This window comes from Dreissena polymorpha, chromosome 7, assembly GCF_020536995.1.
Source record: "Dreissena polymorpha isolate Duluth1 chromosome 7, UMN_Dpol_1.0, whole genome shotgun sequence".
Classification (NCBI taxonomy): Eukaryota; Metazoa; Mollusca; class Bivalvia; order Myida; family Dreissenidae; genus Dreissena; species Dreissena polymorpha.
In genome coordinates, this window is record NC_068361.1 from 6,408,439 (window position 1) to 6,433,511 (window position 25,073).

General features: G+C 36.8%; 2 protein-coding genes across 3 annotated transcripts in view; one reads left to right on the forward strand and one right to left on the reverse strand.

Annotated features, from left to right (window-relative positions):
- Nucleotides 1-22,660, forward strand: LOC127837208 (U3 small nucleolar ribonucleoprotein protein IMP3-like). Of its 2 annotated transcripts, none has more exons than XM_052364133.1 (7): nt 1-132; nt 7,781-7,888; nt 10,768-10,842; nt 13,820-13,899; nt 16,532-16,583; nt 18,772-18,844; nt 20,114-22,660. In XM_052364133.1, the coding sequence occupies exons 1-7, from the start codon at nt 86-88 to the stop codon at nt 20,138-20,140; spliced, it is 462 nt and encodes a 153-aa protein (XP_052220093.1). In that variant the 5' UTR covers nt 1-85; the 3' UTR covers nt 20,141-22,660. The 2 variants fall into 2 exon arrangements, with proteins under 2 accessions (XP_052220093.1, XP_052220092.1); XM_052364132.1 differs by lacking the exon at nt 1-132 and adding an exon at nt 457-643.
- Nucleotides 22,661-23,140: 480 nt separating this feature from the next.
- Nucleotides 23,141-25,073, reverse strand: part of LOC127837204 (tudor domain-containing protein 5-like) — a 111,196-nt gene continuing 109,263 nt past the window's right edge. The window contains exon 23 of the mRNA XM_052364128.1: nt 23,141-24,756. Within this exon, the coding sequence (XP_052220088.1) occupies nt 24,247-24,756 (510 nt within the window). The 3' untranslated portion in view covers nt 23,141-24,246. The remainder of the gene's footprint in view (nt 24,757-25,073) is intronic.

A 25,073-nucleotide genomic window follows, 5' to 3' on the forward strand; every position in this document is an offset into this window, starting at 1 on the left:
GTACGTGAATCTCGAATGCATAGTGTGTGTCGATGTTCAGTTATTTATTTGAACGCTGCGATTGTGACTTGCCATCCATATAAAAATGAAACTACTGCGACATTTTGGAATACGATTGCTTTCGCGTAGCTGGTATGTTACTTCTAGGCCTGTTAAATGATATAGTGCATATGGAATAAATTTCATTATACATTATTGATTTCGTTTCCTGTCATATCATATCAACACATTACACATATCATTTTCGGCAACGTGAAAATCAGTAAGTCTGGTTTGGTAATGACGGTTGAATATTACATAAGAAAAACGAATAAAGCGCTGTTATATACGTTCATGTAAAATATGTTAGCATAGAGGACGTTTCAAATGGTTTAAATTATGAAACACACACACACTATAATCTTGGTTGAACTACCACAGATAGTGTGGAGTGTAACCAGATAAGAATACCCAGTTACTTCCCTTACAATCAAGTTCGTTATTCATTGGGATCAAAACGTGTAAACATGGTTCGAAAACTTAAATTTCACGAAAAGAAGCTGTTGAAGAAGGTTGATTTCATATCATGGAACGTCGACAACAATATTCACGAGCTAAAGATAATGAAAAAGTATTATATACAGCGCAGAGAAGACTATACCAAGTATGTAGTGTGTTTGTTACATATATCCGCGATGTTGACAGTTAAATATATTCATGTCGGGTATGTGCAAAGACATTAAGCAGTCAGGCCCAGTTTAACCTCTAGGCGACCGCCTATAGAGGCAAATTAATGGGGTGGAAGTGCGACTATGAGAAACTGAAACAAAATGAATGCAAAAAAATTGCCGCACTGTTGTACTCTTCGATTCCCTTCATGGCTCGACACTGACAGTGGTTCGTTGACCCGGGGTCAGTAAAAAATAGGGAGGACCAGTGAAACTAGAAATTTGGTTGATCCGTCGGACCAGTTAAAAATCCTGGCCAGATTATTGTGAAATACTGGTGGAAAGCCGTTTTCATCAATAAAACAACTTTATATGTTCATAATAAACCGATAATTTCATCATTATTTTATGGGTCGACTCGAGACCGGGATAAAAATAGCAACATAGTGGAAATTCCAATTTTTCTAGATGCCCGGATGACAAAACCTGTTTTCCGATCAAAAAATCGATTTGTGTTCCGCAAATGTCTCCTGCAAATGTTGCCGGACTTCACCGTGATCGATACACAAATTAACATAAAATTCGAAGCGTTCGGATCGAGAAATGAACAAAATGGTATTTATTATTTTGAAAAGCTGTCATAATCAGCATTTTATCGATCTTAATACCATCAGAACATGGCTTTTTTTACTTTTTGGGACCCCCCAAAAAACGGCCCTTTCCCCTCGGATTTTTTTCCCCCTCAGCAGGTTGATTTTCCCCCAGACTTCATTTTTTTCCCCTAAAAAAAACAAACTTTAAATACATAAGTTAACCTGATCCAGTATAGAAAATATAACATATTGCATAATTAAATTATCTGTTGCCTTGAATTTGTTTTAAAAACAGCAAAATATGTTAAATTGATTATTTAAGACTTTCCTTAATATCCCCAAAATCCGGCGTTTCACGTAATTTTTTCCCCTAAATCCGACATTTCGTGCGTTTTTTTCACCTCAAAAAAGGCCAAGCCCTTTTCCCAAAATCAAATAAAAAACCCTGCAGAATATACTTTGTTTACCGTGCGAATTTTTACTGGAGGGCGCCGAATTAATGTTTTGATATTGCAGGAGAGTAAACGTGGTTATTTCAAGATTACAAGTTTTCGTGATGTGGAATTTTCTCTCCGTGGGTGGTTGAACCTCCGCCTAAAAAACCTAAAACTAAAATATAAAGAGAAGCTTGAAGTACAGCGAAATAATGAAAGGGATAAGATATAGTTAAGTAGATAGTAAAGTTTTCTTTTTATAAATGCACAATACATTGTAGATAGTCCAGAAAGTAAGTTGAAATTTACGTAAAATAACATAGAAATCGTCAGGACCACTTGAAATCTTGGAGGACCAGTAATTTCTGAAAGCTGGTGGTTAGGGCTGTCACAATATGCCGTGAGCGTACCGCGGTATATCTTGGTACGGCAACACTGTATGGCGGTACGTACCGCGATATTTTACAGAATATGTATCTGTGAAGAAAACAACAGAATAACAAGTTTTACAAACTTTAGTAAACTCAATTATCAGAAAACACTGGTATCATAGTATGACTAGAAACTGTAAAAGAAACTGTAATAAACTTGATAGAAGTAGTCATTGTTATTGTTTGCGTCTTTTCTATAATGTCCGCCATGTTGTTTACAATTACTGTGAATTCGATCTGTGTAAATCGAACGCTTCAAGGGCATGTTCAAAATGCGGAATCAGCGGGCCCAGTATTGAAAATCCGTAGCGTTCTGACTCTTCCTCGACTTATTCAGAATCTCAAGATAACATGATTCGGAAGTGCCATGCTTTGAATGATCGATATACAAAAGAAAGAAAAAAAGAAATAGAATAAACATCTTTTGGATAATTATGTACTTATTTGCAAAGGAAATCGGTCCCTAATTCCAAAAAAGGTACGGACCCATACATCGCCGTATTTTAAACGTGAAAGTTGAACATCTACAAGTGGAAGCGCTTGCTTGACCTGGATATAAATGGATTATTTATTTAGCCCTTTTGAATTGCTTCTTCATTTTTCTAAACGATATCTATATCAAAATAATTATGTAATGTATTTATATCTGTGCTAATATAATAATATTAAATTATTAAAAAGAACGGTGCGGCAACGCCGTACCGCGGTGCGATTTTTTTCACGACATGCACCGCGATATACCGGTGAATCGTTACAGCCCTACTGGTGGTCCTTTGGGTCAGTAGGTAAAAAAAGTTAGTGTCAAGCCCTGCCCTTATATCAAGTTTTCACGAAGGTATAATGGTGTACTTTGAGTTGATATGCAAAACACGACTGTTCAGGTTCGATCCTTTAATTCAACTGCCCGTCAACAACAATACAAATCTATATGACATCAAAATAATAATAATAATAACGTGCTCATTCGCGGCAACCGCCAATCAACGTTACGTCTAAAATCTCATATAATATTCACGACATACTGGGGGCCGCAAAATGATAAAACAGAGTTTTCACATAAGTATACGAATACGATAATCATAACAAATGCTTAGATATTTAAAAACAGTCCATCACAACAATATCATGATTGTCCATCAGTTTTTATTGGCACTTATCACTTCCGGTGGATAAAGTTTCGCTATTGGCCTTATGGTATACTATACAATACGTTACTGATTCGCGCTTTCGCCTCGCAAACATGCCCGTCCCTTTCGGCAACAACATCGACGACCACGGCAAGTTTCCATCGACATCTCGTGCCATCATCATGGATCTGCACCACGTCCCCGGTGTTGATCGTCTGCGTGTTGGAACCAGACACCCGGTGGAGCTCGCGGAGTGACGTAAGGTATTCAGTCTTCCAGCGTCTGTATAACTGTTGTATGAGCAGCTCACGTCGCCTTGCCATGCGGTTAAATGTAGCATGATCGGCTGCAGCGACAGTACTCCCGGCATCGAATGTGACGTCATCGTGTGGCAGCGTTGTAACTCGGCGACCGTATAACAGCTGCGACGGCGTGATATGCGCGGGGTCGTTTAGATCTGTTGATGCATATGTCAATGGCCGATCGTTAAGTACAGCCTCGATTTCTGTGACGATTGTAAGAATCGACGTAAGCTCGTTCAATGCCGGTGGCGTTGATTTCAGGCAGTCGTTCAAGCTTGGTGAATCACGTGACTGACGGCAGCTACAATCGTAGACGATGCGTATGGGTGTGGTTGATGATTCTTTTTCCACTGGGTGATGAGGGATGTAGTGCACTTGTTCAGCTGACTCTTGACCAAGTGGTACCCGCTCGATGAAGCCACGTCTTTCCTGCTCTGCTATGATGTCACCATGTGCCCGAGGCACTTCCGGTTCATTGCGCAACCTCTGAATAGCCCCAACAGTTCTCTTCAAGGCTATGTTGTGGTTTGTTGGTAGAGCAGGGTGGTCTTGCTTCCATGGTAGTTTGGCATGGTACCTTCCGTTGTCGTACTCAATAGCTGTCGCTTGGTATTGCTGTAGGTACTCGACAGACTTCCGGTCAGGTTCACAAGGTGAGCTACCCATGTTCTCAAGACTCCAGAAACGTTCTAATATGCTGTGTTTTGGGGCGCGCGATGCAAGTACGTTCAAGATGTGCTTATCAGCAGACGCATGAGACGTGGAGGGCATCGGACCGGACAGTAAATAACCAATCTTAGACTTGACGGCGGTCGGCCCGTTCCCTCGAACAACATGATCTTCGACAATATCCCAATAGTGGTCAGCTCCAACGAGTAATGAAATGTCAAATAACGTGTCACCTGTAACGGAATGAGCCAACTTCAATCCCCGCAGGTACGGAAGTTCCGCAGTCGATCTAAGATATCCGCATCTGATGGGAGCCGCAATAGTGGGGACGATGAGTACACTAACAGGTATCTTCTTTCTCTTCGAAACTATGTACACTGTCGTGCGTTCTAGTTGCTGTAAGCTTCTGCTAATACTTCCTCCGAATCCCGTCAGGCTAAGTGTTTCTATTCCATCACTCTCTAGTTGAAGATCGTCAGCAAGCTTTCTGGTGATAAAGGATCGCTGTGCGCCTTCGTCGACTAATATGGCGGCATCCGTTGTAGTGTGAGACGACGAAACAGGGGCAATGGCGGTCTTTAATATAACGTCTGCGTTCAACCTCTTTGTAGACGAGAAGAATACGGCGGCTTCCGGTTGCGGCGATTCAACTTCCGTTTTTCTTTTTAGCTCCTTACAGATAGAAGTGTGATGCTTCGGTGGCAGTTTTGACAGCGTCCGTTTGACTTGCATTCTGTGATTCGGTGTTTACCCAAGCAGTTAAAACAAAGCTGTTTCTGTTTCACAACATTCATTCGGGCAGCAGTGTCAGGAAAGTTTTTACATTCACAACTTAAATGTTCTTGATCACAAAATGCACATGTTCTAGAATAATTTTGCGTATTCCTTTTGTCAAACTTGTTGCTAGGAGTGTATGAAGTCTTCTTACCATTCGCACTTGCATGAAACAATGCTGTTGAGTTGTAGTCCCTAACTTCCGGCAACGCATAGGAACTTCCGGTGCCGATCTCGAGAATGTTGATTTCCTTGTTAATCGCTCGTCGCAGATCTTGCAAAAACCAGTCATTATTCTCGTTTACGCGGGCGAGATTTTTACGTATATCCATCGGCAATTTTTCCAATACAACTGGCACCAATAGGCTACCGTACATATCTTGATGTTGTCCTAGCGACTCAAGACCCCGGATATACGTTTCCATGCGGTCGTAAAACCCTCTCAAACTCGCGACTGTGGAAGTTGGTGATGGCAATTTCAATAACGCTTGCATGGTTGCATGAACAATTTTGCAATGTTGACCATACCTTTCATGTAACAATTCGACTGCGCGCGTGTAATTTGCATTCGTGAGTGCAAATCCTTCAATAGTCATGGCGGCTGTACCCTCCAACTGTGCTTTCAAATAATTGAATTTCTGCACATCAGTCAAGTTGACATTGCAATGGATTGACGATTCGAATGAATCCCAGAACGATTGCCATTGTAATATATCACCGTCAAATCGTGGAAGTGTTAATTTTGGCAATTTATGAGTACTAGATGTACTTATCTCGGGCGCTAACTGGCCGCTGTTGTTTGACGAATTGGTGTTCACCCTGCGTTGGTTGTTTGGTGGTAGTGGACCGGATGCCTGCTGACTACCGGAACCGGATGCATGCGATAATAAATCGGCGGCGTCTGTGACACCAATGTAAGGTCGCTGTAGACGCTGCTTGTATCTTCGTAGTTTGACCTCTACGTCGAAGGTATGCTCTTCTGCCTCGACCATCTCCTCTGGCGCAGCGTCGGCGTCGGTGAGCGAGAGAATTTTATCATTGTGGACTAGCAGACATGCCACTTTTTCTTCTAATTTCTCGATAAGCGCTTGAAACTGAATGGCATCGTCTTCATCGCTCGCTTCTTCTATTTTACTGACGAAACGGTCAATAATATTTTTCAAACCTAGCCGCTGGCCTAGTAACTTTTCTATTGTCGTCGGCATTTTACTGTTTGTTCACGGCACCAATTTCACGAAGGTATAATGGTGTACTTTGAGTTGATATGCAAAACACGACTGTTCAGGTTCGATCCTTTAATTCAACTGCCCGTCAACAACAATACAAATCTATATGACGTCAAAATAATAATAATAATAACGTGCTCATTCGCGGCAACCGCCAATCAACGTTACGTCTAAAATCTCATATAATATTCACGACACAAGTGTCACCTGATTTTGATCACTTTGATTACATTAAAAACACGGCTTTGGTGGTGGCGTCACACTGTCACAGGTAATCTGGGATGACACTTAATGCACATGCATAAAACTCCCCTTTTCATAGAGCTTGGCTCTAATGTATATGTGTGCTATTTGGTTATTGTTGATACTTTCCACTGTAGCTGTGGATTCTGTGGATCAAGAGTCACAGGTCTTTCTTTATGCTCACAAGTTCGGGACTTGATATTGCACCTTGTTCTTAAAAGGACCTTTTCACAGATTTTGGCATGTATTAGAGTTACAGCCATTAAATTATCTAAATTGATAAATATAAACATCAGAACTAAATAGCTTCAGTAAAAAACACGAATAAAATTAAAGAAAGAAAAATAAGTAATCCTCAACTGGGCTCGAAGCACTGACCCTTGGAGTAAAAGTCTAACGCTGAAACCACTAGGCCAACCATACTCACACAGGGTGAAGTGTATTTTATACTTTATATAAGCAATCCTCATTAAGTCCCAAAATATAACGATAACAACAGAACTCTACAAATTAATGAATTGTTTCGCGTTTGTAATGCTTTATAATTTTCAGGTTTTTAAATCATCAAAAGATGCATATAATCAAATTTTAGAGCATGGTAAATGTTTAGTATTACTTTTTCCTGGCAAATACTATTTTATGACGAAATTTTGCAAATCTGGAACAATTTTTTTCAATTTTGCCAATTTACCAAAAGGTGAAAAGGTCCCTTTAATAGAAGAGTTCAACCTCTACACAACAGAGGCACATATTGAAGGTTTTAAATAAGGAGCATGTTTTTGTAAAAAAAGATTTCAACGACAGGCTTTGCATAAAGTATCTTTACAGGTCACATTGATTAGTCTATTTTTGTGTATTTATTCTGATAAAACTTTAATTGTTCAATTTGTGTGTAGTATACATGTACATGCCCCTGAAAAATGGTGTACATGTACCATCAGCAATGTTTTTCCTTCTTTATAAAGAATCATTGAAAGGCACTTTGCTAATCAAGAACAAATTTCAAAATTCCTAATTGCCATCCAAAAATTTAGCAAAAGGAAGGAAAATTGGTTCAATTGTGTTTCAAAAGCGTAATATTTACATGTGATCAAATAAAATGAGCACTGAAAACTGATCGTTTCAGCGAAACTGCATGTACAAGAATTTATAGATGGGTTTGTGGAATTAAATACCAAGCAATTAGAAATACCAATAAATCCCAATCAGACGAATTAACGACTCAAATTTTCCCATTTTCATGGGGGTTTGCGCTTATTATTCCCAATAAGCCTGGTACCGGTGCTTTTCCCAATAAAAAAAAAAAATGCTTATCATGTTATATTTCATTTCAGGTATAACAAACTGTCCAGACAGATTCGAGACCTGGTGAGAAAGATCAAGGAACTTGATGTCAAAGACCCGTTTAGAACTGAAGCCACGAGTCAAGTTCTAGAAAAATTGTAGGTAGCTGTTTTTTGTTGGATATACCAGGCTAGGCTTCAAGCCCAGTGGCATCCTTGTGCCTGAAAAAAAGGCACCCCTGTGTCTGAATTTTCTATTCAGGATCACTGTTGTACCTAAATTCCCAATTATTATCAGTGTGTGCTTGTTTTAATTGTGTAGGTATGCAGAAATTATGTTATTAGGCACATCAAGTTAAGAACTTTTTTTCGAGTCCCTTGCCATCTGTGGGTCTTATAAGCCCCTGAGCCAAAACAAAATCCTTGGGAAAGACCTTCAGGCAGTATACCTTACGAGGTCACCGTGGTGTTATGGATATGGTGTCCTCCTAGCAACAGAGAGGTCATGGGTCTCCTAGCAACAGAGAGGTCATGGGTCTCCTAGCAACAGAGAGGTCATGGGTTTGATCCTCACTGTGAGAACGTTTAGATGTGCCCCATAGACCCCAACTACCAGTTCTGGAGTAGTCCAAAGAAACTGACTCTAGAGCGTTTCAAATAAGCCTTAGGCTTTCTATGCAAACAAGCTTAAATAAATAGGTTTTAACTAATATACCTTACTCATAACCTATTTATTTTTTAGACGGGGATGAATATTAAGATTTTAGTGTAAGAATTGTATTGTCTCAACATGAATCATTATTTTATTTTTTTGAAACACATAGAATCGGTTACATATGAGTTTTTAAAAATCAACATCAATTCAAAATTAATTTCACTACATGAACAGTTATTTGTGTTGCAAGGTTTCATGGTTTGCATAGTTGCATAGTTTCATTTACCGGTAATGATATAGCCGTAGTCCTTTCAGAGGAAATGTGATGTACAAGCACCATAACTCTTTTGAATGCCCGTCACCTTAACAGTGTCAACACTTAATAAAACTGTGTGCCGGTACAACTTTTGCTTGTGGAAAAGGTCACGATTTATGTCATGACCTTGACCTTCTGTACCTTTCTCCATTAAGTTTTAGAGGGACAAGTCTGTGGTGATCAACTGGTTTTCGTTTTTTCCATGTATTAATTAATTATGAAAAAAAGATGTTACATGTGTATCAATACATTCTCTCCACCTCTGAAATATGTTGCTTTATAAAAATGCTTTCAAAGCATTATTTTTTCCTTATTTTAACATTGACTTTACCTTTTTCACCAAAAATGGACTCAGGGTAAAAATGCTGGAGTGAATTGCCTTTAAAGGCTTCTGTCAGGACAGACATCAATCACAATGAGTGCGACAGGACAGACAACAATCACAATGAGTGCATTAGTATTCAAGACTGACAGTCTGATAATACTGGAGCAGAATAGAGGATCACATGCTTTAAAAGTGAAGTGATGGAAAATGTCCCCCTCTGTTAAAGGGATCTTTTCACGGTTTGGTAAATTGACAAAATTGAAAAAAGTTGTTTCAGATTCGCAAATTTTCTGTTTAGTTATGATATTTGTGAGGAAACAGTATTACTGAACGTTTGCCATGGTCTAATATAGCCATTATATGCATCTTTTGACGATTTACAAACCTAAAAATCTTAAAGCGTTGCAACGCGAAATGATTGAATAATTTGGAGAGTTCTGTTGTTGTCGTTTAAATTTGTGAAACTACGAAGATTGCTTATATAACGTATAAAATACGCATATTATGTATGCTTGGCAGGATAGCTCAGTTGGCTTATGCGTTTTTACTTCAAGATTCCGGTGGTCACTGGTTCAAGCCCTGCTGCGGGCTACTTTGTTTTCATTTTTTAAATTTTATTTTTGATTTTTTACTAGAGCTTTTAAAATTATATGTTTACATTTATCAATAAAAAGCATTTAATGACAACCTTCAAAACATGCCAAAATCTGTGAAAAGGCCCCTTTAACTTATGCTCTTCACACAGAGCAGGGTCAGGTTGAGAGCTCTATTAATTGATTTCAATTAATGGCTGCCCGTGCAAATAGGCCTGTTGTAATATATAAATGTGTGTGAACTAAAGCAATATCAATAATCTTCATATTAAGTTTGATAAATGATAAAGAAAATGGGACACTTTAATATTTTCGCATTTGATGCTGTCACGGTTTGTGGCTTGAACAGATGCTATCAAGGTGATGTCTTGAAATTATCATACATTTTAATGCTTGATTTTCATGTGAAAATTTATTGCCTTTTCAATTGCCATATTTTGTTGATGAGGAAGATATGGATAGAATTGAAATGTAATTCAGCAGTGATCTTATAATCTTGAATTATATCTGTATTTTATTTGTAGGCAATCCACATTTCTTTATAACTAAAATAGACAATTATCCATATTTTGTCATTAACTTTGTAAGTCGATATTAATCTGACATTTATAGTATAATTTTTAATTTTTGAAATTGATGCATTAAAAACTCATGGGAATTTTATGATATATGGGAATTAACATTGCTTTATAATATAACAATTTGACTTAAAGGAGCCATCTAGGGTGTTTGACATAATTAAAGACACACCGTAAAACTTCTTGGTATTCATGAAAATAATATCAATAAAACAAAGGGTTCCAGGAAGAACGAAACTCAAACGTAAATATGTATTTGATTATATGCTTAAGATAAATTAAACAATGTTTGTTTACCGGTATCTATGAAATACCTTATAAGTAGGTGGCATTAGCAAGGAGGCCTTTTGTCTAGCACTTTAAAGGGTCATACATGTATATGATATTTTATATGAATGGGCCAGAGACCATTTGTGATAATAGAAGGTACATGTACCACTACAGTATTACATTCTCACAAATAAGATGATATTTTAAGAAGTATTTGTTAGATTGTTTGAATAACAAATAGTGAGTGTTTTTTTTAATTCTCAGTAACCCTTAGTATGTAAATGTATGTTATATTTTGCAGACATTGTATGGGCCTCGTTCCCACGAAACAGAATCTTGCCCTGGCAGACGATGTGAACGCATCCTCATTTTGCAGGTTAGAAACATCTTACAATAACCTAGAAGTTTTGTTTTTATTTTAGGTTTAAACCTTTTTATTTGAGCTCAATTGAACCCAAATCCTAAAGCTTATTGAAACCCTCTGCATGCTGGGAAATTTATCGTCTGCTAAAATGTTGTCTGCTGAATTTCTACAATTAGCATTTCTTCGAATTTTTTTTCAAAAAATACTATCAGAATAGCAAACAGTTTGGATCCAGATGAGACGCCATGTTCTGTGGCGTCTCATCTGGATCCAAACTGTTTGCAAAGGCCTTCAAAATTCGGTTCTCGCACTGAAAGAGCTAGTCTGTATCCTGAGTAGAACCAGTACTTGCTGTCTTTTAGTGGAGATATAAAGAACATTCCCACTGTGGGGATCTAACCTGAGACCTTCAGGTCACTAGGCGTATACCATATCCACTTTGCTTCGGCTTTCTTGAAATTTGAAGAATGTTAGTATGTTCTTATGGTGCTGCAATTTATGTGCCATCAGTCTTTTAAATTGTTGACAAGTTTTAAAATTTTGAAAAGTTGTATCTATGCATAATTCATTTTTTTATTGTTGTTTGAAAAGGATATCTATTAAAAATTGTGTGCTTAAATGCATTGGAAAACATGACAGGCAAAGAGATGTAAGAAATTCAGATGATTTAAATACATGCAAATGCAGGTTTATTATTCGCAAATATTTACTGTCACTCCCCCCCCCTCCGGCCCCGATGATTTCAGTAAATGATTTGAACATGTTGCGTTCAATCTAAATTTTAATTCACTTGTCGATTGTTTTTTATCATTTAGTTAGAACAGTTCCCCCTGCAAGCATATTGAGTTACATGATTCATGCATTTTCAAGTGGAAAACCCCCTGCCTATAATTAACTATACGTTTACACTTCCAAACAAAACGGCATACTAATTGATTTGCAATCAGGGATGACCCTTTCTGCTTAAAGTTGTGAGCTTATGTGACCGTGTGATGTCCGGCGTCCGTTGTGTGTGCGTGAGTGTGCGTGCGTGCGTGTGTGCGTCCGTCAACAATTTGTTTGTGTAGACAGTAGAGGTCACAGTTTTTATCCAATCTTTATGAAATTTGGTCAGAATGTATATCTTGATAAAATCTGAGTTTGGATTGTATTTAGGTCATCTGGGGTCAAAAACTAGGTCACTAGGTCAAAAACTAAGCTCTAGGTCAAAAACTAGGTCAAATAATAGAAAAACCTTGTGTAGACAATAGAGGTCGCAGTTTTCATCCAATCTTTATGAAATTTGGTCAGAATGTTTATCTTGATGAAATCGGGATTGGGATTGTATTTGGGTCATCTGGGGTCAAAAACTAGGTCACTAGGTCTAATAATAGAACAACCGTCAACAATTTGTTTGTGTAGACAGAAGAGGTCACAGTTTTCATCCAATCTTTATGAAATTTGGTCAGATTTTTTATCATGATGAAATCTGGGTTGGGATTGTATTTTGCTCATCTGGGGTAGAAACTAGGTCACTAGGTAAAAAACTAGGTTACTAGGTCAAATAATAGAAAAACCTTGTGTAGACAATATAGGTCGCAGTTTTCATCCAATCTTTATGAAATTTGGTCAGCATGTTTATATTGATGAAATCTGGGTTGGGATTGTATTTGGGTCATCTGGGGTCAAAAACTAGGTCACTAGGTCAAATAATAGAAAAACCTTGTGTAGACAATAGAAGTCACAGTTTACATCCAATCTTTATGAAATTTGGTCAGAATGTTTATCTTGATATAATCCGGGTTGGGATTGTATTTGGGTTATTCGGGGTTAAAAACTAGGTCACTAGGTCAAATAAAAGAAAAACCTTGTGTAGACAATAGAGGTCACAGTTTTCATCCAATCTTTATGAAATTTGGTCAGAATGTTTATCTTGATAAAATCTGGATTGGGATTGTATTTGGGTCATCTGGGTCAAAATCTAGGTCACTAGGTAAAATCATAGAAAACCCTTGTGTAGACAATAGAGGTCACAGTTTTCATCAGATCTTAATTAATTATTGTCAGAATGTTTGTCTTGTTAAAATCTGTGTTGGGATTGAATTTGGGTCATCTAGGGTCAAAAACTAGGTCACTAGATCAAATTTAAAAAAAACTTTTGTAAACAGTAGAGGTCACAGTTTTCATCAAAACTTAATTAAATTTGGTCAGAATGTTAATCTTGATAATATCTGATTTTGGATCGTATATGGGTCATCTGGGGTCAAAAATGAGGTCACCGGGCAAATGCTAGTAAAACCTTGTGTAGATGAAAGAGGTCACAGTTTTCATCACGTCTTAATGACATTTTGTCAGAATGTATGAATTAATGAAATCTTTCTTGGGATTGTATATGGGTGTGATAGAATTTAAGTTGATTTAGCAAGGTTAGTCAGGTGAGCGATTCAGGGCCATCATGGCCCTCTTGTTTTTTGGTTCCAAGGAAGTCTTTTCGTAGCAAAAATCCATTTTTAGCTGAAAGTGTATTCCCTGATAAGCCTGCGCGGACTGCACCAGCGATTTCTTTCCTTCTTTATAAAGTACCGGTAAACGGCACTTTCCCAATTGCCAAAAAACTACAAATTTCCCTATTGCTGTCCAAAAATTCCAAATTTAAGGAAAAAAATTAATTAAAAAAATGTTTTTTTGTGTTTTTTTTTTTGGAAAATGCAACATTTTGCAAGTTTCCCTATGCAGCTCTATGGTTTAAACCTAGGTAAATATAATTTTGACAGCTTGAAAACACTTAGTTATCAATTTTAAAGTATTTGGGAGCATAAAATCAAATACACCAATTTCCCAATTTGAGGGTTTCACAACTCGATTTTTCCCAATTTTCAAGCTTTCACGACTCAATTTTTCCCAATTGGACAAAAAAAATTGCTGTGCACAATTGAACTCTGGGAGGCACTTGATGCGCCTGCATTAAGCCCAGCTCTCCCAGAATAAGGCTAATATATTTCTTTGACAGACGGCGTCTGCCTGTCGTCATGGTGAGAAGTCACATGGCTGAGACGTTGAAAGCAGCCACCACATTTATTGAACAGGGACGTATCCTTCATAGTCGTCATGGATCAGATGATAAATATTGAGAACCAAACTTGTGTGGTTACTTTATAGGACTATGGATATTGAACCCTTTCTTCCTGAATGTACCATTGTCAGATAGATTTTGGCTGTGCTCTGTGAAAAGGGGCTTTAATGCTTGTGGGTAAAGTGTCATCCCAGATTAGCCTGTGCAGTCGGCACATGCTAATCAGGGATGACTCTTTCCGCCTTAACTAAAATTTTTGTGAAGTTGAGTTTTCCTTGAAATGAAAAATGCAATTGAAGCAGAAAGTGTCGTCCCTGCTTATTCTGTGCAGACTGCACAGGCTAATCTGGGATGACATTTTACCCACATGCATTAAACCCCATTTTCACAGAGCAAGGCCCATTTATTTATAGAGATTAAATACTGTGAATGAACTAAATTAGTGTGATCACTGAATATGACTAGGGATAAATGGGGATTCATTAAGCTTTGAAGATACATGTAGTGAAGGGGATTTTAAGTTATCATTTTTTTTTATCCTCTCTTTATTTCAGGAATACATGTTATGGCTTTGTGTTAACCCTTTACCACTTAGATACGTTTTTTGAAGCATTTGTAGTCCCATAGAAAGTAAAATTTAATTAAAGACATTTTTTAAATAAATTCAAGTTTTAAAGGTTTTATTTCCAACCCTTAGATCTGATGAGCAGAAATCATAAAATCTGAAAAGCTAGACTGCGAGTTACAATTTTCACTTTGCTTCTGAGAGGGAAAGGGTTACCATAGTTACCAATTATTTGTGGGAAATTTATTTTCATTGATTTCCTGGGTTGATTAATAAACAAATTTAACGCAAATGAAAAACAATAACAATAACAAATTCTTTTTATGTCCAAAATCAGGAAACCGCTAATTTACATGTCCACTAAGCACCATATACTTTCGCTTATAGGACGCATTTTTAAGACTCAAAGTAATAAGTTACAGTGGGGGTCTCATCTTATAAGCAAGATACTGGTGAAAATGAACAAAATTTCTAAAAAAAAAATTGAGTTTACTGGGCTTATGCTTACCAAATTGGACACTTGTCAGTTGTTTTGAATCATCGCGGCAGCCATTTGCATTTTCTCTAAAGTCTGTATATATCTGTACTGTGTACCGGAACTCTTCAGTTAGCGATACACTTGTAATAAAATGTATCGTAATTTATTTTGTTGTCTTTTATTTCTAATTTGCATTTTGTTATTTTTGTGGCTTAAGACGTTATCTTGTCCGTGATTATACTTGAAAAGTTTGTATCACCTGATTGGCTGCGCGTGACGTCGTTAATTGCCAATTAAATTGGCCATAAGAATATACGTGTGAAAGCGGCGACACGAAGCCAAACATGCTAAAAATAACAGCAAAATCAGTTCTCAGTTTGAAACTGTCAATTGTTAAATAAACACGCTGCCGATTACAAGTGCTACTTTAAAAGTTTGTATCACATGATCGTCTGTGTGGGACGTCGTTAATTGTCAATTAAGACTTAATTGGCAATTAGAGTATCGTCTGAAATCGGCGACTCGCCCAACATGCTAAAAACAATTGCAATTTTTTTTTCCAGTTTGCAACTGTCAACTGTTAAATAAACACGTGTATTCATACGACCCCCTAATGCCGATGACACCTAATTTATTAGGGGCCAACGACAGAGGGATCAAAGATTGACCTCATGCAAGGTGACTTTCTTCTTGACGGGTGATCTCGATATGCTCTTCCGAGTCTATCACTCTATCACACGATTGGCAAATTTTATGAAAGTAGGCATTACCTATTTTGATAGACACGTGGCGTAAAATTTGCATAATCAAGGTAATAAAACTAAACGATTTCAAATACCTGCCTATTAGTTTTCAATACCTATCAAACAATAAAATTATAAAAATGAAACGAAAACGTAACTCCCGTCTTGTTACATTTAAGTTGAAAGTGATTGAGTATGCTATAACACAATTGAATCGTGCAACCAAGCGAGAATTTAGAGTAACCTTCTGTTGTTTTTTGGACGATGAAAATGGCAAAATTAGACCACGTCTTATACGCGAGTCAGTCTTTAATCCACCCATTATAAAGCCCGAAGTCAGGGTGCGTCTTATAAAAGTCCGAAGTCAGTGTGCGTCTTATAAGCGATGGCGTCTAATAAGTGAAAGTATACGGTAGTCAAAAAGAGAAGAAATTTCATGTGGACAACTATTCATGATTTTACAGTACATTTTAACCCTTTCAGTGCGAGAACCGAATTTTGAAGGCCTTTGGAAACAGTTTGGATCCAGATGAGACGCCACAGAACGTGGCGTCTCATCTGGATCCAAACTGTTTGCTATTCTGAAAGTATTCTTTGAAAAAAATAGAAGAAAATGCTAATTTTAGAAATTCAGCAGACGACATTTTAGCAGACGACAAATTTCCCAGCATGCAAAGGGTTAAACTGATATCTGATTGGGGAACAAAGACCTTACATGAACATTCTGTTTCACAAGTTATGTGGTTTGCTTGGAATTGAATCATCAGATTTACAGTCAAGCGCTCGACAATTTAAGCTGTTTAGACCTGGTAAAAATTGCATTTCTATTTCAAGTATACCGCAAACTTAACTCAGTTTTCTAGATATACGAGTAGGACCAGAGGTTGTTTCAGATCCAGCTTTTCTTGTGACCAGGTAATATATGCTGGCAAGTATTGTTGTCCCCACAATCATCTTCATTAAGTGGTAGACATACCCCACTTACGCTTGATTGGTCATTGTCGGCTTGGGTACTACTTACATGTACCCTGGGTACACTTAAGTATACTTACATGAACCCTGGGTAAAGTAAATATACTAACACATATCCATGAATTTGAAAGCTAAATAGGTTGTTCTCGGCTATTTTTAAAATTAATTATGTTCATATTATATCAATTTTCTGTTAAATGTCCTCTATATTATCAAAACTCAATAAAAAAGCATGTTGATGCAGATTTTAGCTCGACTATTATATATAAAATATATATATAGTGGAGCTATCCTACTCATCCCGGCGTCGGCATTTCCGTTTACGTGCCGTTTCCGTTAGCGTTCAAATGTTAAAGTTTGTGTACTACCCCAATTATTTTCATTGTCCCTTAACAAATTGCTTTCATATTTTGCATACTTGTTTACCAACATGACCCCAACCTATAAACAAGAGCAGACAACTCTATCAAGCATTTTGCCATAATTATGGCCCCTTTTCCACTTAGTATATGCAGCAAATGTTTAAGTTTGGAACTACCCCAAATATTTTCAATGTCCCTTGACATATTGCTTTCATATTTTGCATACTTGTTTACCATCATGAACCCAACCTATAAACAAGAGCATACAACTGTATCAAGCATTTTGACAGAATTATTGCGCCTTTTATACTTAGAACATGCATATTATTGATAAATCTATGTTAAACTTTGCGTACTACCCCAAATATTTCCTATATCCTTTGACATATTGCTATTATATTTTGCATACTTGTTTACCAACATAACCCCAACCTATAAACAAGAGCAGACCACAGTATCAAGCATTTTGACATAATTATGGCCCCTTTTACACTTAGATAATTGAACATTTTGCTTAAATTGCCATAACTTCTTTATTTATGATCACATTTTATTATTACTTTGACAAAAGAACACTTACCTGAATACCACAATGGATTCCACCCAAACTATACCCAACACCCCTACCCAGAATCCCTTCCCCCCTCAATCTCCCCCCCCCATTTTTTTTTTAAACATCTTATAAATTACCACACCCCACATTATACCCCCCTCTCACCCCCTACCCCCCCCCAATTTTTTGTAACATCATCGAATAAATTACCCCACCCCACATAATACCCCCCTCTCACCCCTTACCCCCCCCCCAATTTTTTTTAACATCATCTAATAAATTACCCCACCCCACATTATATCCCCCTCTTAACCCTTACCCCCCATTTTTTTTAAACAACATCTAATAAATTACCTCACCCCACATTATACCCCCCTCTCATCCCCCAATTTTTTTTTCGTCTAATAAATGACCACACCGCACATTATACCCCCTCTTAACCCCCCCCCTCAATTTTTATATATTTTTTCCTTTTTTTATTTTTGAAAGATTGTCTTATAAATTATTGAATATGAACAATTTCCCCATGATGGCTTACGTTATACTGTCAAGCACTCTAATAGTCGAGCGCGCTGTCCTCTTACAGCTCTTGTTTTAAATAGAAGTTTGTTTCAAAATTACGGTAATCAGTAGCGCGTTTTACGACATTAGATTTTGAGCGGGAATAAAACTCGGGTACAGTCTATTATCAACAAACATTAAACCCAATGACAAAGAAAGGTAATTAGGACAAGTCAAAAGTTCGATCTGTAAATCCATTTAACCTGTCGTTTTCTTAATCCAGTTAATGTTTTAAGATTAAAAGAGCATTTGGATGTCTTTGCTTTTTAATATTCAAAGCCCTTTTAAGGCGTTACAAATAGTTGAATTTCCAATGTTACCTGTATGTTAAAACCTGCAAATTACTAGTCTGACTCTGAGATATTTGGTGTATTTCACTTCCTTATGTTTGTCTTTGTAAACCAACAGACACGCAGGCATATTAACAACAGCGTTCCAGCATAAGTGGCATAAAGGCGTAGTATTTATATAAAATAAAAGCATATAAAATAATAAAGATACACATTAAGTTTATTTGATGTGTATATCAAATGTAATGGAAAAAAATTGATTACGCAAGTTATTTCGCTAAGTCTGCGTGCCTATTTGCCCATAAGTTACTGGATAATAGGTGGACAAAATAGCCCCTAAAAGATCTGATCTCCTTCTGTTTCAGACAAATGGAAGACTTTGTGACCTGGACAGACACATCTGCCATCAAGAAACACGTGTTAGACTACAATGATATGGTAAGCGCGGCTAAGTATTGGTCAGTTAAAGAGACTTGTTCACAGATTTGGGCATTATTTGAAGCTTTTCATTAAGTGCCTTAAATTACTAGCAGGAACCTAAGAGCTTAAGTATAATAAAAAAGAAACGAAGAAAAAAAGAAGAAAGCAGAATTCTCTCTTAGGGTAAGTAGGTGTCAGGTTGCCTGGCCATTCATCAATGTTGGATCCACAGAACATCTAAGTATAAACATCAAACTTCACTTATAGATACATCTTATTGAAATGATATTCGTTTCACAAGAAATGTGTTACTTTTTATTCTGAAATATTGTCTTGTGCATATCTTTAACCCTTTGCATGCTGGGAAATTTGTCGTCTGCTAAAATGTTGTCTGCTAAATTTCTAAAATTAGCATTTTTTTCAATTTTTTCAAAGAATACTATCAGAATAGCAAACATGTTCTGTGGCGTCTCATCTGGATCCAAACTGTTTGCACAGGCCTTCAAAATTCGGTTCCCGCACTGAAAGGGTTAACACTATTAAACATCACAAGAAGATAGATCTTATTGAGTGGATATATTGTGCATAAGACCCATAACTCTTGCTATAATTTGTTAAGAATATTGGCCCATTGATATGTTTTAATTTTGATAACTAAACAAGGTATCAACTTGAAACTTTATATATCTCATTAAAGGGATGTGAAATGCACAAGAACCATAACTCTTGCTTCCATAATTTTAGAGTAACTGTTATTGTCCTTTGTTAATTTTTATGTCCTCCAGTCTATTGTTTTTGCCCTGTCTGTTTGTTGGTTTGTTTTTGTCAAACTTTAACATTGGTCATAACTGTTGCACTATTGAAGATAGCAACTTGATATTTGGCATGCATGTGTATCTCATGGAGCCGCACATTTTTGAGATGTGAAAGGCCAAGGTCATCCTTCAAGGTCAAATATAAGGGGGGACATTGTGTTTCACAAACACATCTTGTTGTTTTTAAAATTCTATCAGGAGCATATTTTGAAAACTGAAGAGTTATTAATTTGAAAATGAATTGGTAGGTAGATCTTAATTCAGGGATGTCCAGTACACAAGAACCACTATTCTTGCATCCATATTTTTTTAATAGATTGTTTCTGTCTTAATTTATTACATTTACATAAGCCATGACTACTTAACCAAAATATGAAGTACCCATGTGTGTTACCACATGCCAAGCATATACTTTTGCTGTTGTTTAGTAGTACTGTAGAGAATGAAGCCTTGGTTTGTTTTCACATTTCAGAGGGATGATTTTGACATGTTGGCCTGACATCTGTGGATACTGATTATCGCAAGTGGGACGTCATCTGTTCACCACTAAGGCAGCTTTCAAAACGCACTTCCACTACTACATGATTACCTGTTACTTGTATGAGAAATGCTGGTTCACTTACATACTTAAGAGGTTTTCACATAATATTCAATAAATTTTAGATGTATCATTGTTGATAATTAATGGGCCAATTAACATAGAAATTATTATTAACATTTCTGATGCAGTGGAGATTTAACCAAGAGGAATTAGCCCAAGGTGTTAAATAGCAACAGTTGTCTGAATGTCCGAAACTTGCCCACCTGGACATACAACTTATTTTTAGTGTAGGTTGACATATGCCTTCACCATATTTTTAAAAATAGGTGGACTAATGCCTTCTGGGACGAATGCCCACTCAGACAAAATTGTCATCAATAATTGCCAATCTTAAGGTCCTGATAAATAGCTATCACTGTAAAAGTGTCCTCAATATTTGATCAGTTTGTTAAAAAATGCCCAAATATTAAAATTAATTAATAATGGATTCATCCAGCATGTTAAGGATTATTGTAATGTATTAATTGTATCAGATATCCAACTAGTAAAGGAATGGTGTCGGGAGGCCCAGTTGATGGGAGGGCGTATGTCCAAGAGTTATTTAGTAAAGGCTTATTAATCCAAATGCTGAAATAATTGTAATTCTCATTAATTGTACAAATATTGATGCAACTATACAGAACACTAAATTTTTAACAGTCTTGTTCTTAGAATCAGACATTACCATAGAACGAAATTTATTAAGGGAAGTAATTTTTATCATGCATCCAATTTTAGAATGTTATTGTTTAGTTATACCCCCATTGCCATTGGTAATGGGGGCTATATAGGAGTCACTTTGTTGGTCTGTCTCGAAATTTCATCCGATCTTCACCAAACTTGGTCACAAGTTGTATCTTGATGATGTATAGGTCAAGTTTGAATATGTGTCATTCCGGGTCAAAAACTAGGTCACAGGGTCACTAAGTGTGTTTTAAACCGAAAGTTTGTCCCGACCATAACTATGTCATTTATCGTTAGATTTTAAAATAACTTGGTACATTTGTTCACAATCATGGGACGGTGTGTTGCGTGAAAAAAGTACGTCAATATCTCCAAGGTCAAGGTCACACTTGGAGTTCAAGAGTCAAATGCTTGTCCAGGCCATAACTTTATCATTTATTGTGAGATTTTAAAATCATTTGGCAAATTTGATCACCATCATGGGACGGTGTGTCGCGCGAAAGAATTATGTCAATATCTCGAAGGTCAAGGTCAAACTGAGTTCAAAGATTAAAAATGGCCATAAATGAGCTTGTCTGGGCAATAACTTTGTCGTTCATTGTGAGATTTTAAAATCAGTGTGCACATTTGTTCACCATCATTGGATGGTGTGTCGCGCGAAAGAATTACGTCGAAATCTCCAAGGTCAAGGTCACACTTTGAGTTCAAAGGTCAAAAATGGCCATTAATGAGCTTGTCCGGGCCATAACTATGTCATTCATTGTACAATAAATGAGATTTTAAAATCCTTTGGCATATTTGTTCACCATCATTGGATGGTGTGTTGCGCGAAAGAATTATGTCGACAACTCCAAGGTCAAGGTCACACGTTGAGTTCAAAGGTAAAAAATGGCCTTAAATGAGCTTGTCCTGGCCATAACTATGTTGTTCATTGTGATATTTTAAAATAATTTGGCACATTTGTTCACGATTATTGGACGGTGTGTCGCGCGAAAGAATTCCGTCGATATCTGCAACGTCAAGGTCACACTGTGAGTTCAAAGGTCAAAAATGGCCATATATGATCTTGTCCGGGCCTTAACTATGACATTTATGGTGAGATTTTAAAAATACCTGGTACATATGTTCACAATCATTGGACGATGTGTCAGGCGAAAGAATTATGTCGATAACTCCAAGGTGTAGGTCACACTTGGAGTTCAAAAGTAAAAAAAATGGCCATAAATTAGGACGGCATGTCATGCAAAAGGATTCAAGAGTTCAAAGGTCAAAATGGCCATAAATGATAATGGCATTATGATTCTTAAAAATCGCCATAAATTTGATTCTCTTGTTTTGTGAAGACAGCATGCAAAATAGTCTGTGTCAATGTGGCACGTGGGGGTATACGTCACATCTGTAACAAAGCTCTAGTTTAATGATGAATTTAATATTCTTTGATCATAATAGAATATTAGCTTACACGTGAACCTAACAAAAATGGTCGTAGGCTACCAGAATTTTATTCTGTATACAGTCATGTATTGGTCTATGAAAATATAAATTTTCCAGCTTAAAAAAATAAAAATCTACTTTTGTTTTGAAGCAGAATATATGTTAAATTGCAATACTGATTGTGGGGTATGGACTGTTGTTATGTACATATTTAATTAGGCAACACGCATAGCAACAATAAAAGTTAAAGAAGCTATAGGTTTAATGCCCGCTGTATATTGTTTACAATGTGTTATTAAAATTAAATATAAACAATTTAAACTGGTTTGTTATATATTTTGTATGCCTACGGTGAGAGGCATACAGTAATGGCATTTCCCATTTTTCTGTCCCTTCCACTTCTTGTGTGGAGCATAACTCAACAAGACTATTGCCAAGCAATATATGTCCCCTACTGGCTCCACCATTGTCAGTATTTTTTTATTGCCATAGCAACCAGAATTTTTGACGCAGAAACAAAATGAAATGACACGCATAATGTCCATATTGCCATCTATCCATGTTTCAAGTTTCATGATTTATTCAGTCAATTTTCTTGTGCAAACTCTCTTAGAAATAAAGGTATTTTAAGTAAAACTTGTACATCGATGAAGGATATTGAAAGAAAGTTCAAAGTACAAGAAAATCTGGAAGACGCACAACGGACTACAGACAAAAGGCAATCACAAAAGCTCACCATGAGCATGTTGTGCTCAGATGAGCTTAAAAAGGCCGTATGGTGAAATACTTGACAAAAAAACATTTGAACAAAAATCTCTTTTTTATTAACAAATAAACAGAGTTCATTTCCTTTCTCCGAATAATATACAAGATATTGTGGGAAATTATTAACACATGACAATCCTGTCAACATGAATGAATACAAAATGATGAAAACATTGTGAACAAATCTGATTTAAAAATGAATGAAAAATGAAATGTGTGAAACAAAAACTTTACTTTTCGGTAAAGATTACAACTATGAATTAACATACTATACTGGAATCGCCGGCATGATTTATGAAAGACAAAATGGTAACTATTCAAATACACTGTCACATACATATTAACAAGATGCATTTTTGTACATAGCACTTCAAATCAAATTAACAAACAATACCCGGTAATCAGCGCACTACTTAAATCGCTCAGTAAAAAAATGAAGTAATTTATTTACATCAACAACCATGTGATAGCACCATAGCTCTATGAATACATACCCAATAACTTTGCTGCTTATAAACAGCAAAACATTTGTTCAATATACCATATTTATGTATATATCTATATATATAGCAAAACACTTTTGTTGCACATGATAATAAACCATAATTCCATTAATCTCCGCCTTCCTGACGGAATTGTTGATGATGGACATAAACTTTCAAAACAAAAAAAATAACATGTTGAGCACTTTCTGCAAAACTAATCACTTAGACAACAAACAAACATATTCTACAAAAGGAAACTGCAGGTGTTTAAACAATGATTGAGATTCATGAGTACCACATTGGGATATTGGTAGATAACAAAACTGAAAAAGTTTTTTCAAAATCTTGGACACAGTTTGTTTTTAAGTTCATCAACTTTCTTTTTAAATGTGAACAAAAGGTGATATGCCAAAAAACTTGTGTTCATCAGCTAAGTGGAAATAGTTCTTGACAAACCACCCTGTAATAGAGAAAAACATCTGATACCATGGAACACTTCCATTTCACAAAAAGTTTATATCATGTAATAATTGAACACTGCTTTTATGATTTTGGCTTTATTTCAAACCATACTTCAACCTTGAGCACAAAGTTGCAAGTTAACATAAATTGTGCAGTGTTTGAGTTACTCCCCTTACAACACATTATGTCTTCTCATCATGATTGGTTGTTCCCCACTCCTCGCGCATTCCCTCTACCAGCCGAGAAATTATGCATCAATGGCAAGAGACATGGCAAAATGCCAATATTGGATGAATTCATTGGCTGGCCACGACCAAATGTTGGCAGTGACCCAAAGGGATTCATGGTCGATGGAGCACTTGAAATGGCCAGGTTATTTCCTGGAAATAGGAAAGGATTAAAAGCGGGCATTTGAAAAGAACCTAAATTTGTGGCAAATCCTTGATTAAGACCCATGCTAGCCATCATTTGGGTGACTCCAGTCATATCTGTTCCCGGCTGAGGCATTAAGAATGGATTCATGAATGTCTGCTGCTGGGCAAAAGCTGGGTTTCCCATAATGCCTGTGTAACTTCCTGTTGTAGACTGGTTCCCTAAATTGTTGTTGACCATAGACTGGTGCATTGATTGGGTGCAGGAGACATTTGCTTGGCTGCTAGCAATTCTTGCAGTTGGCTTGGTTACAATGTTGGCTGCTGCTATGGGCTGAAATTAAAAACTAGATATTACAGAATCTAAAAAAGAGCACCGCATAACGGGTGCCACGCTTGTCAGTTTTTTGTTTTTTTAGAGGTCACAGTGACCTTGACCTTTGACCTAGTGACCCAACAAGAGATGTGTTTGTCAGAAACACAATGCCCCCTACTGCGCCGCATTGAATTAAAGTGTCTATTTATCATTCGGCAGGCATAGAAATCATCTCCCTTTAAAGGTTATTACTTCCCTTGAATTTTGTCCAACCTAACCGGGGGGGGGGGGGGGGAGGGGGGGGGGAGTCTCAGTCAATTATTACCATGTCAGAC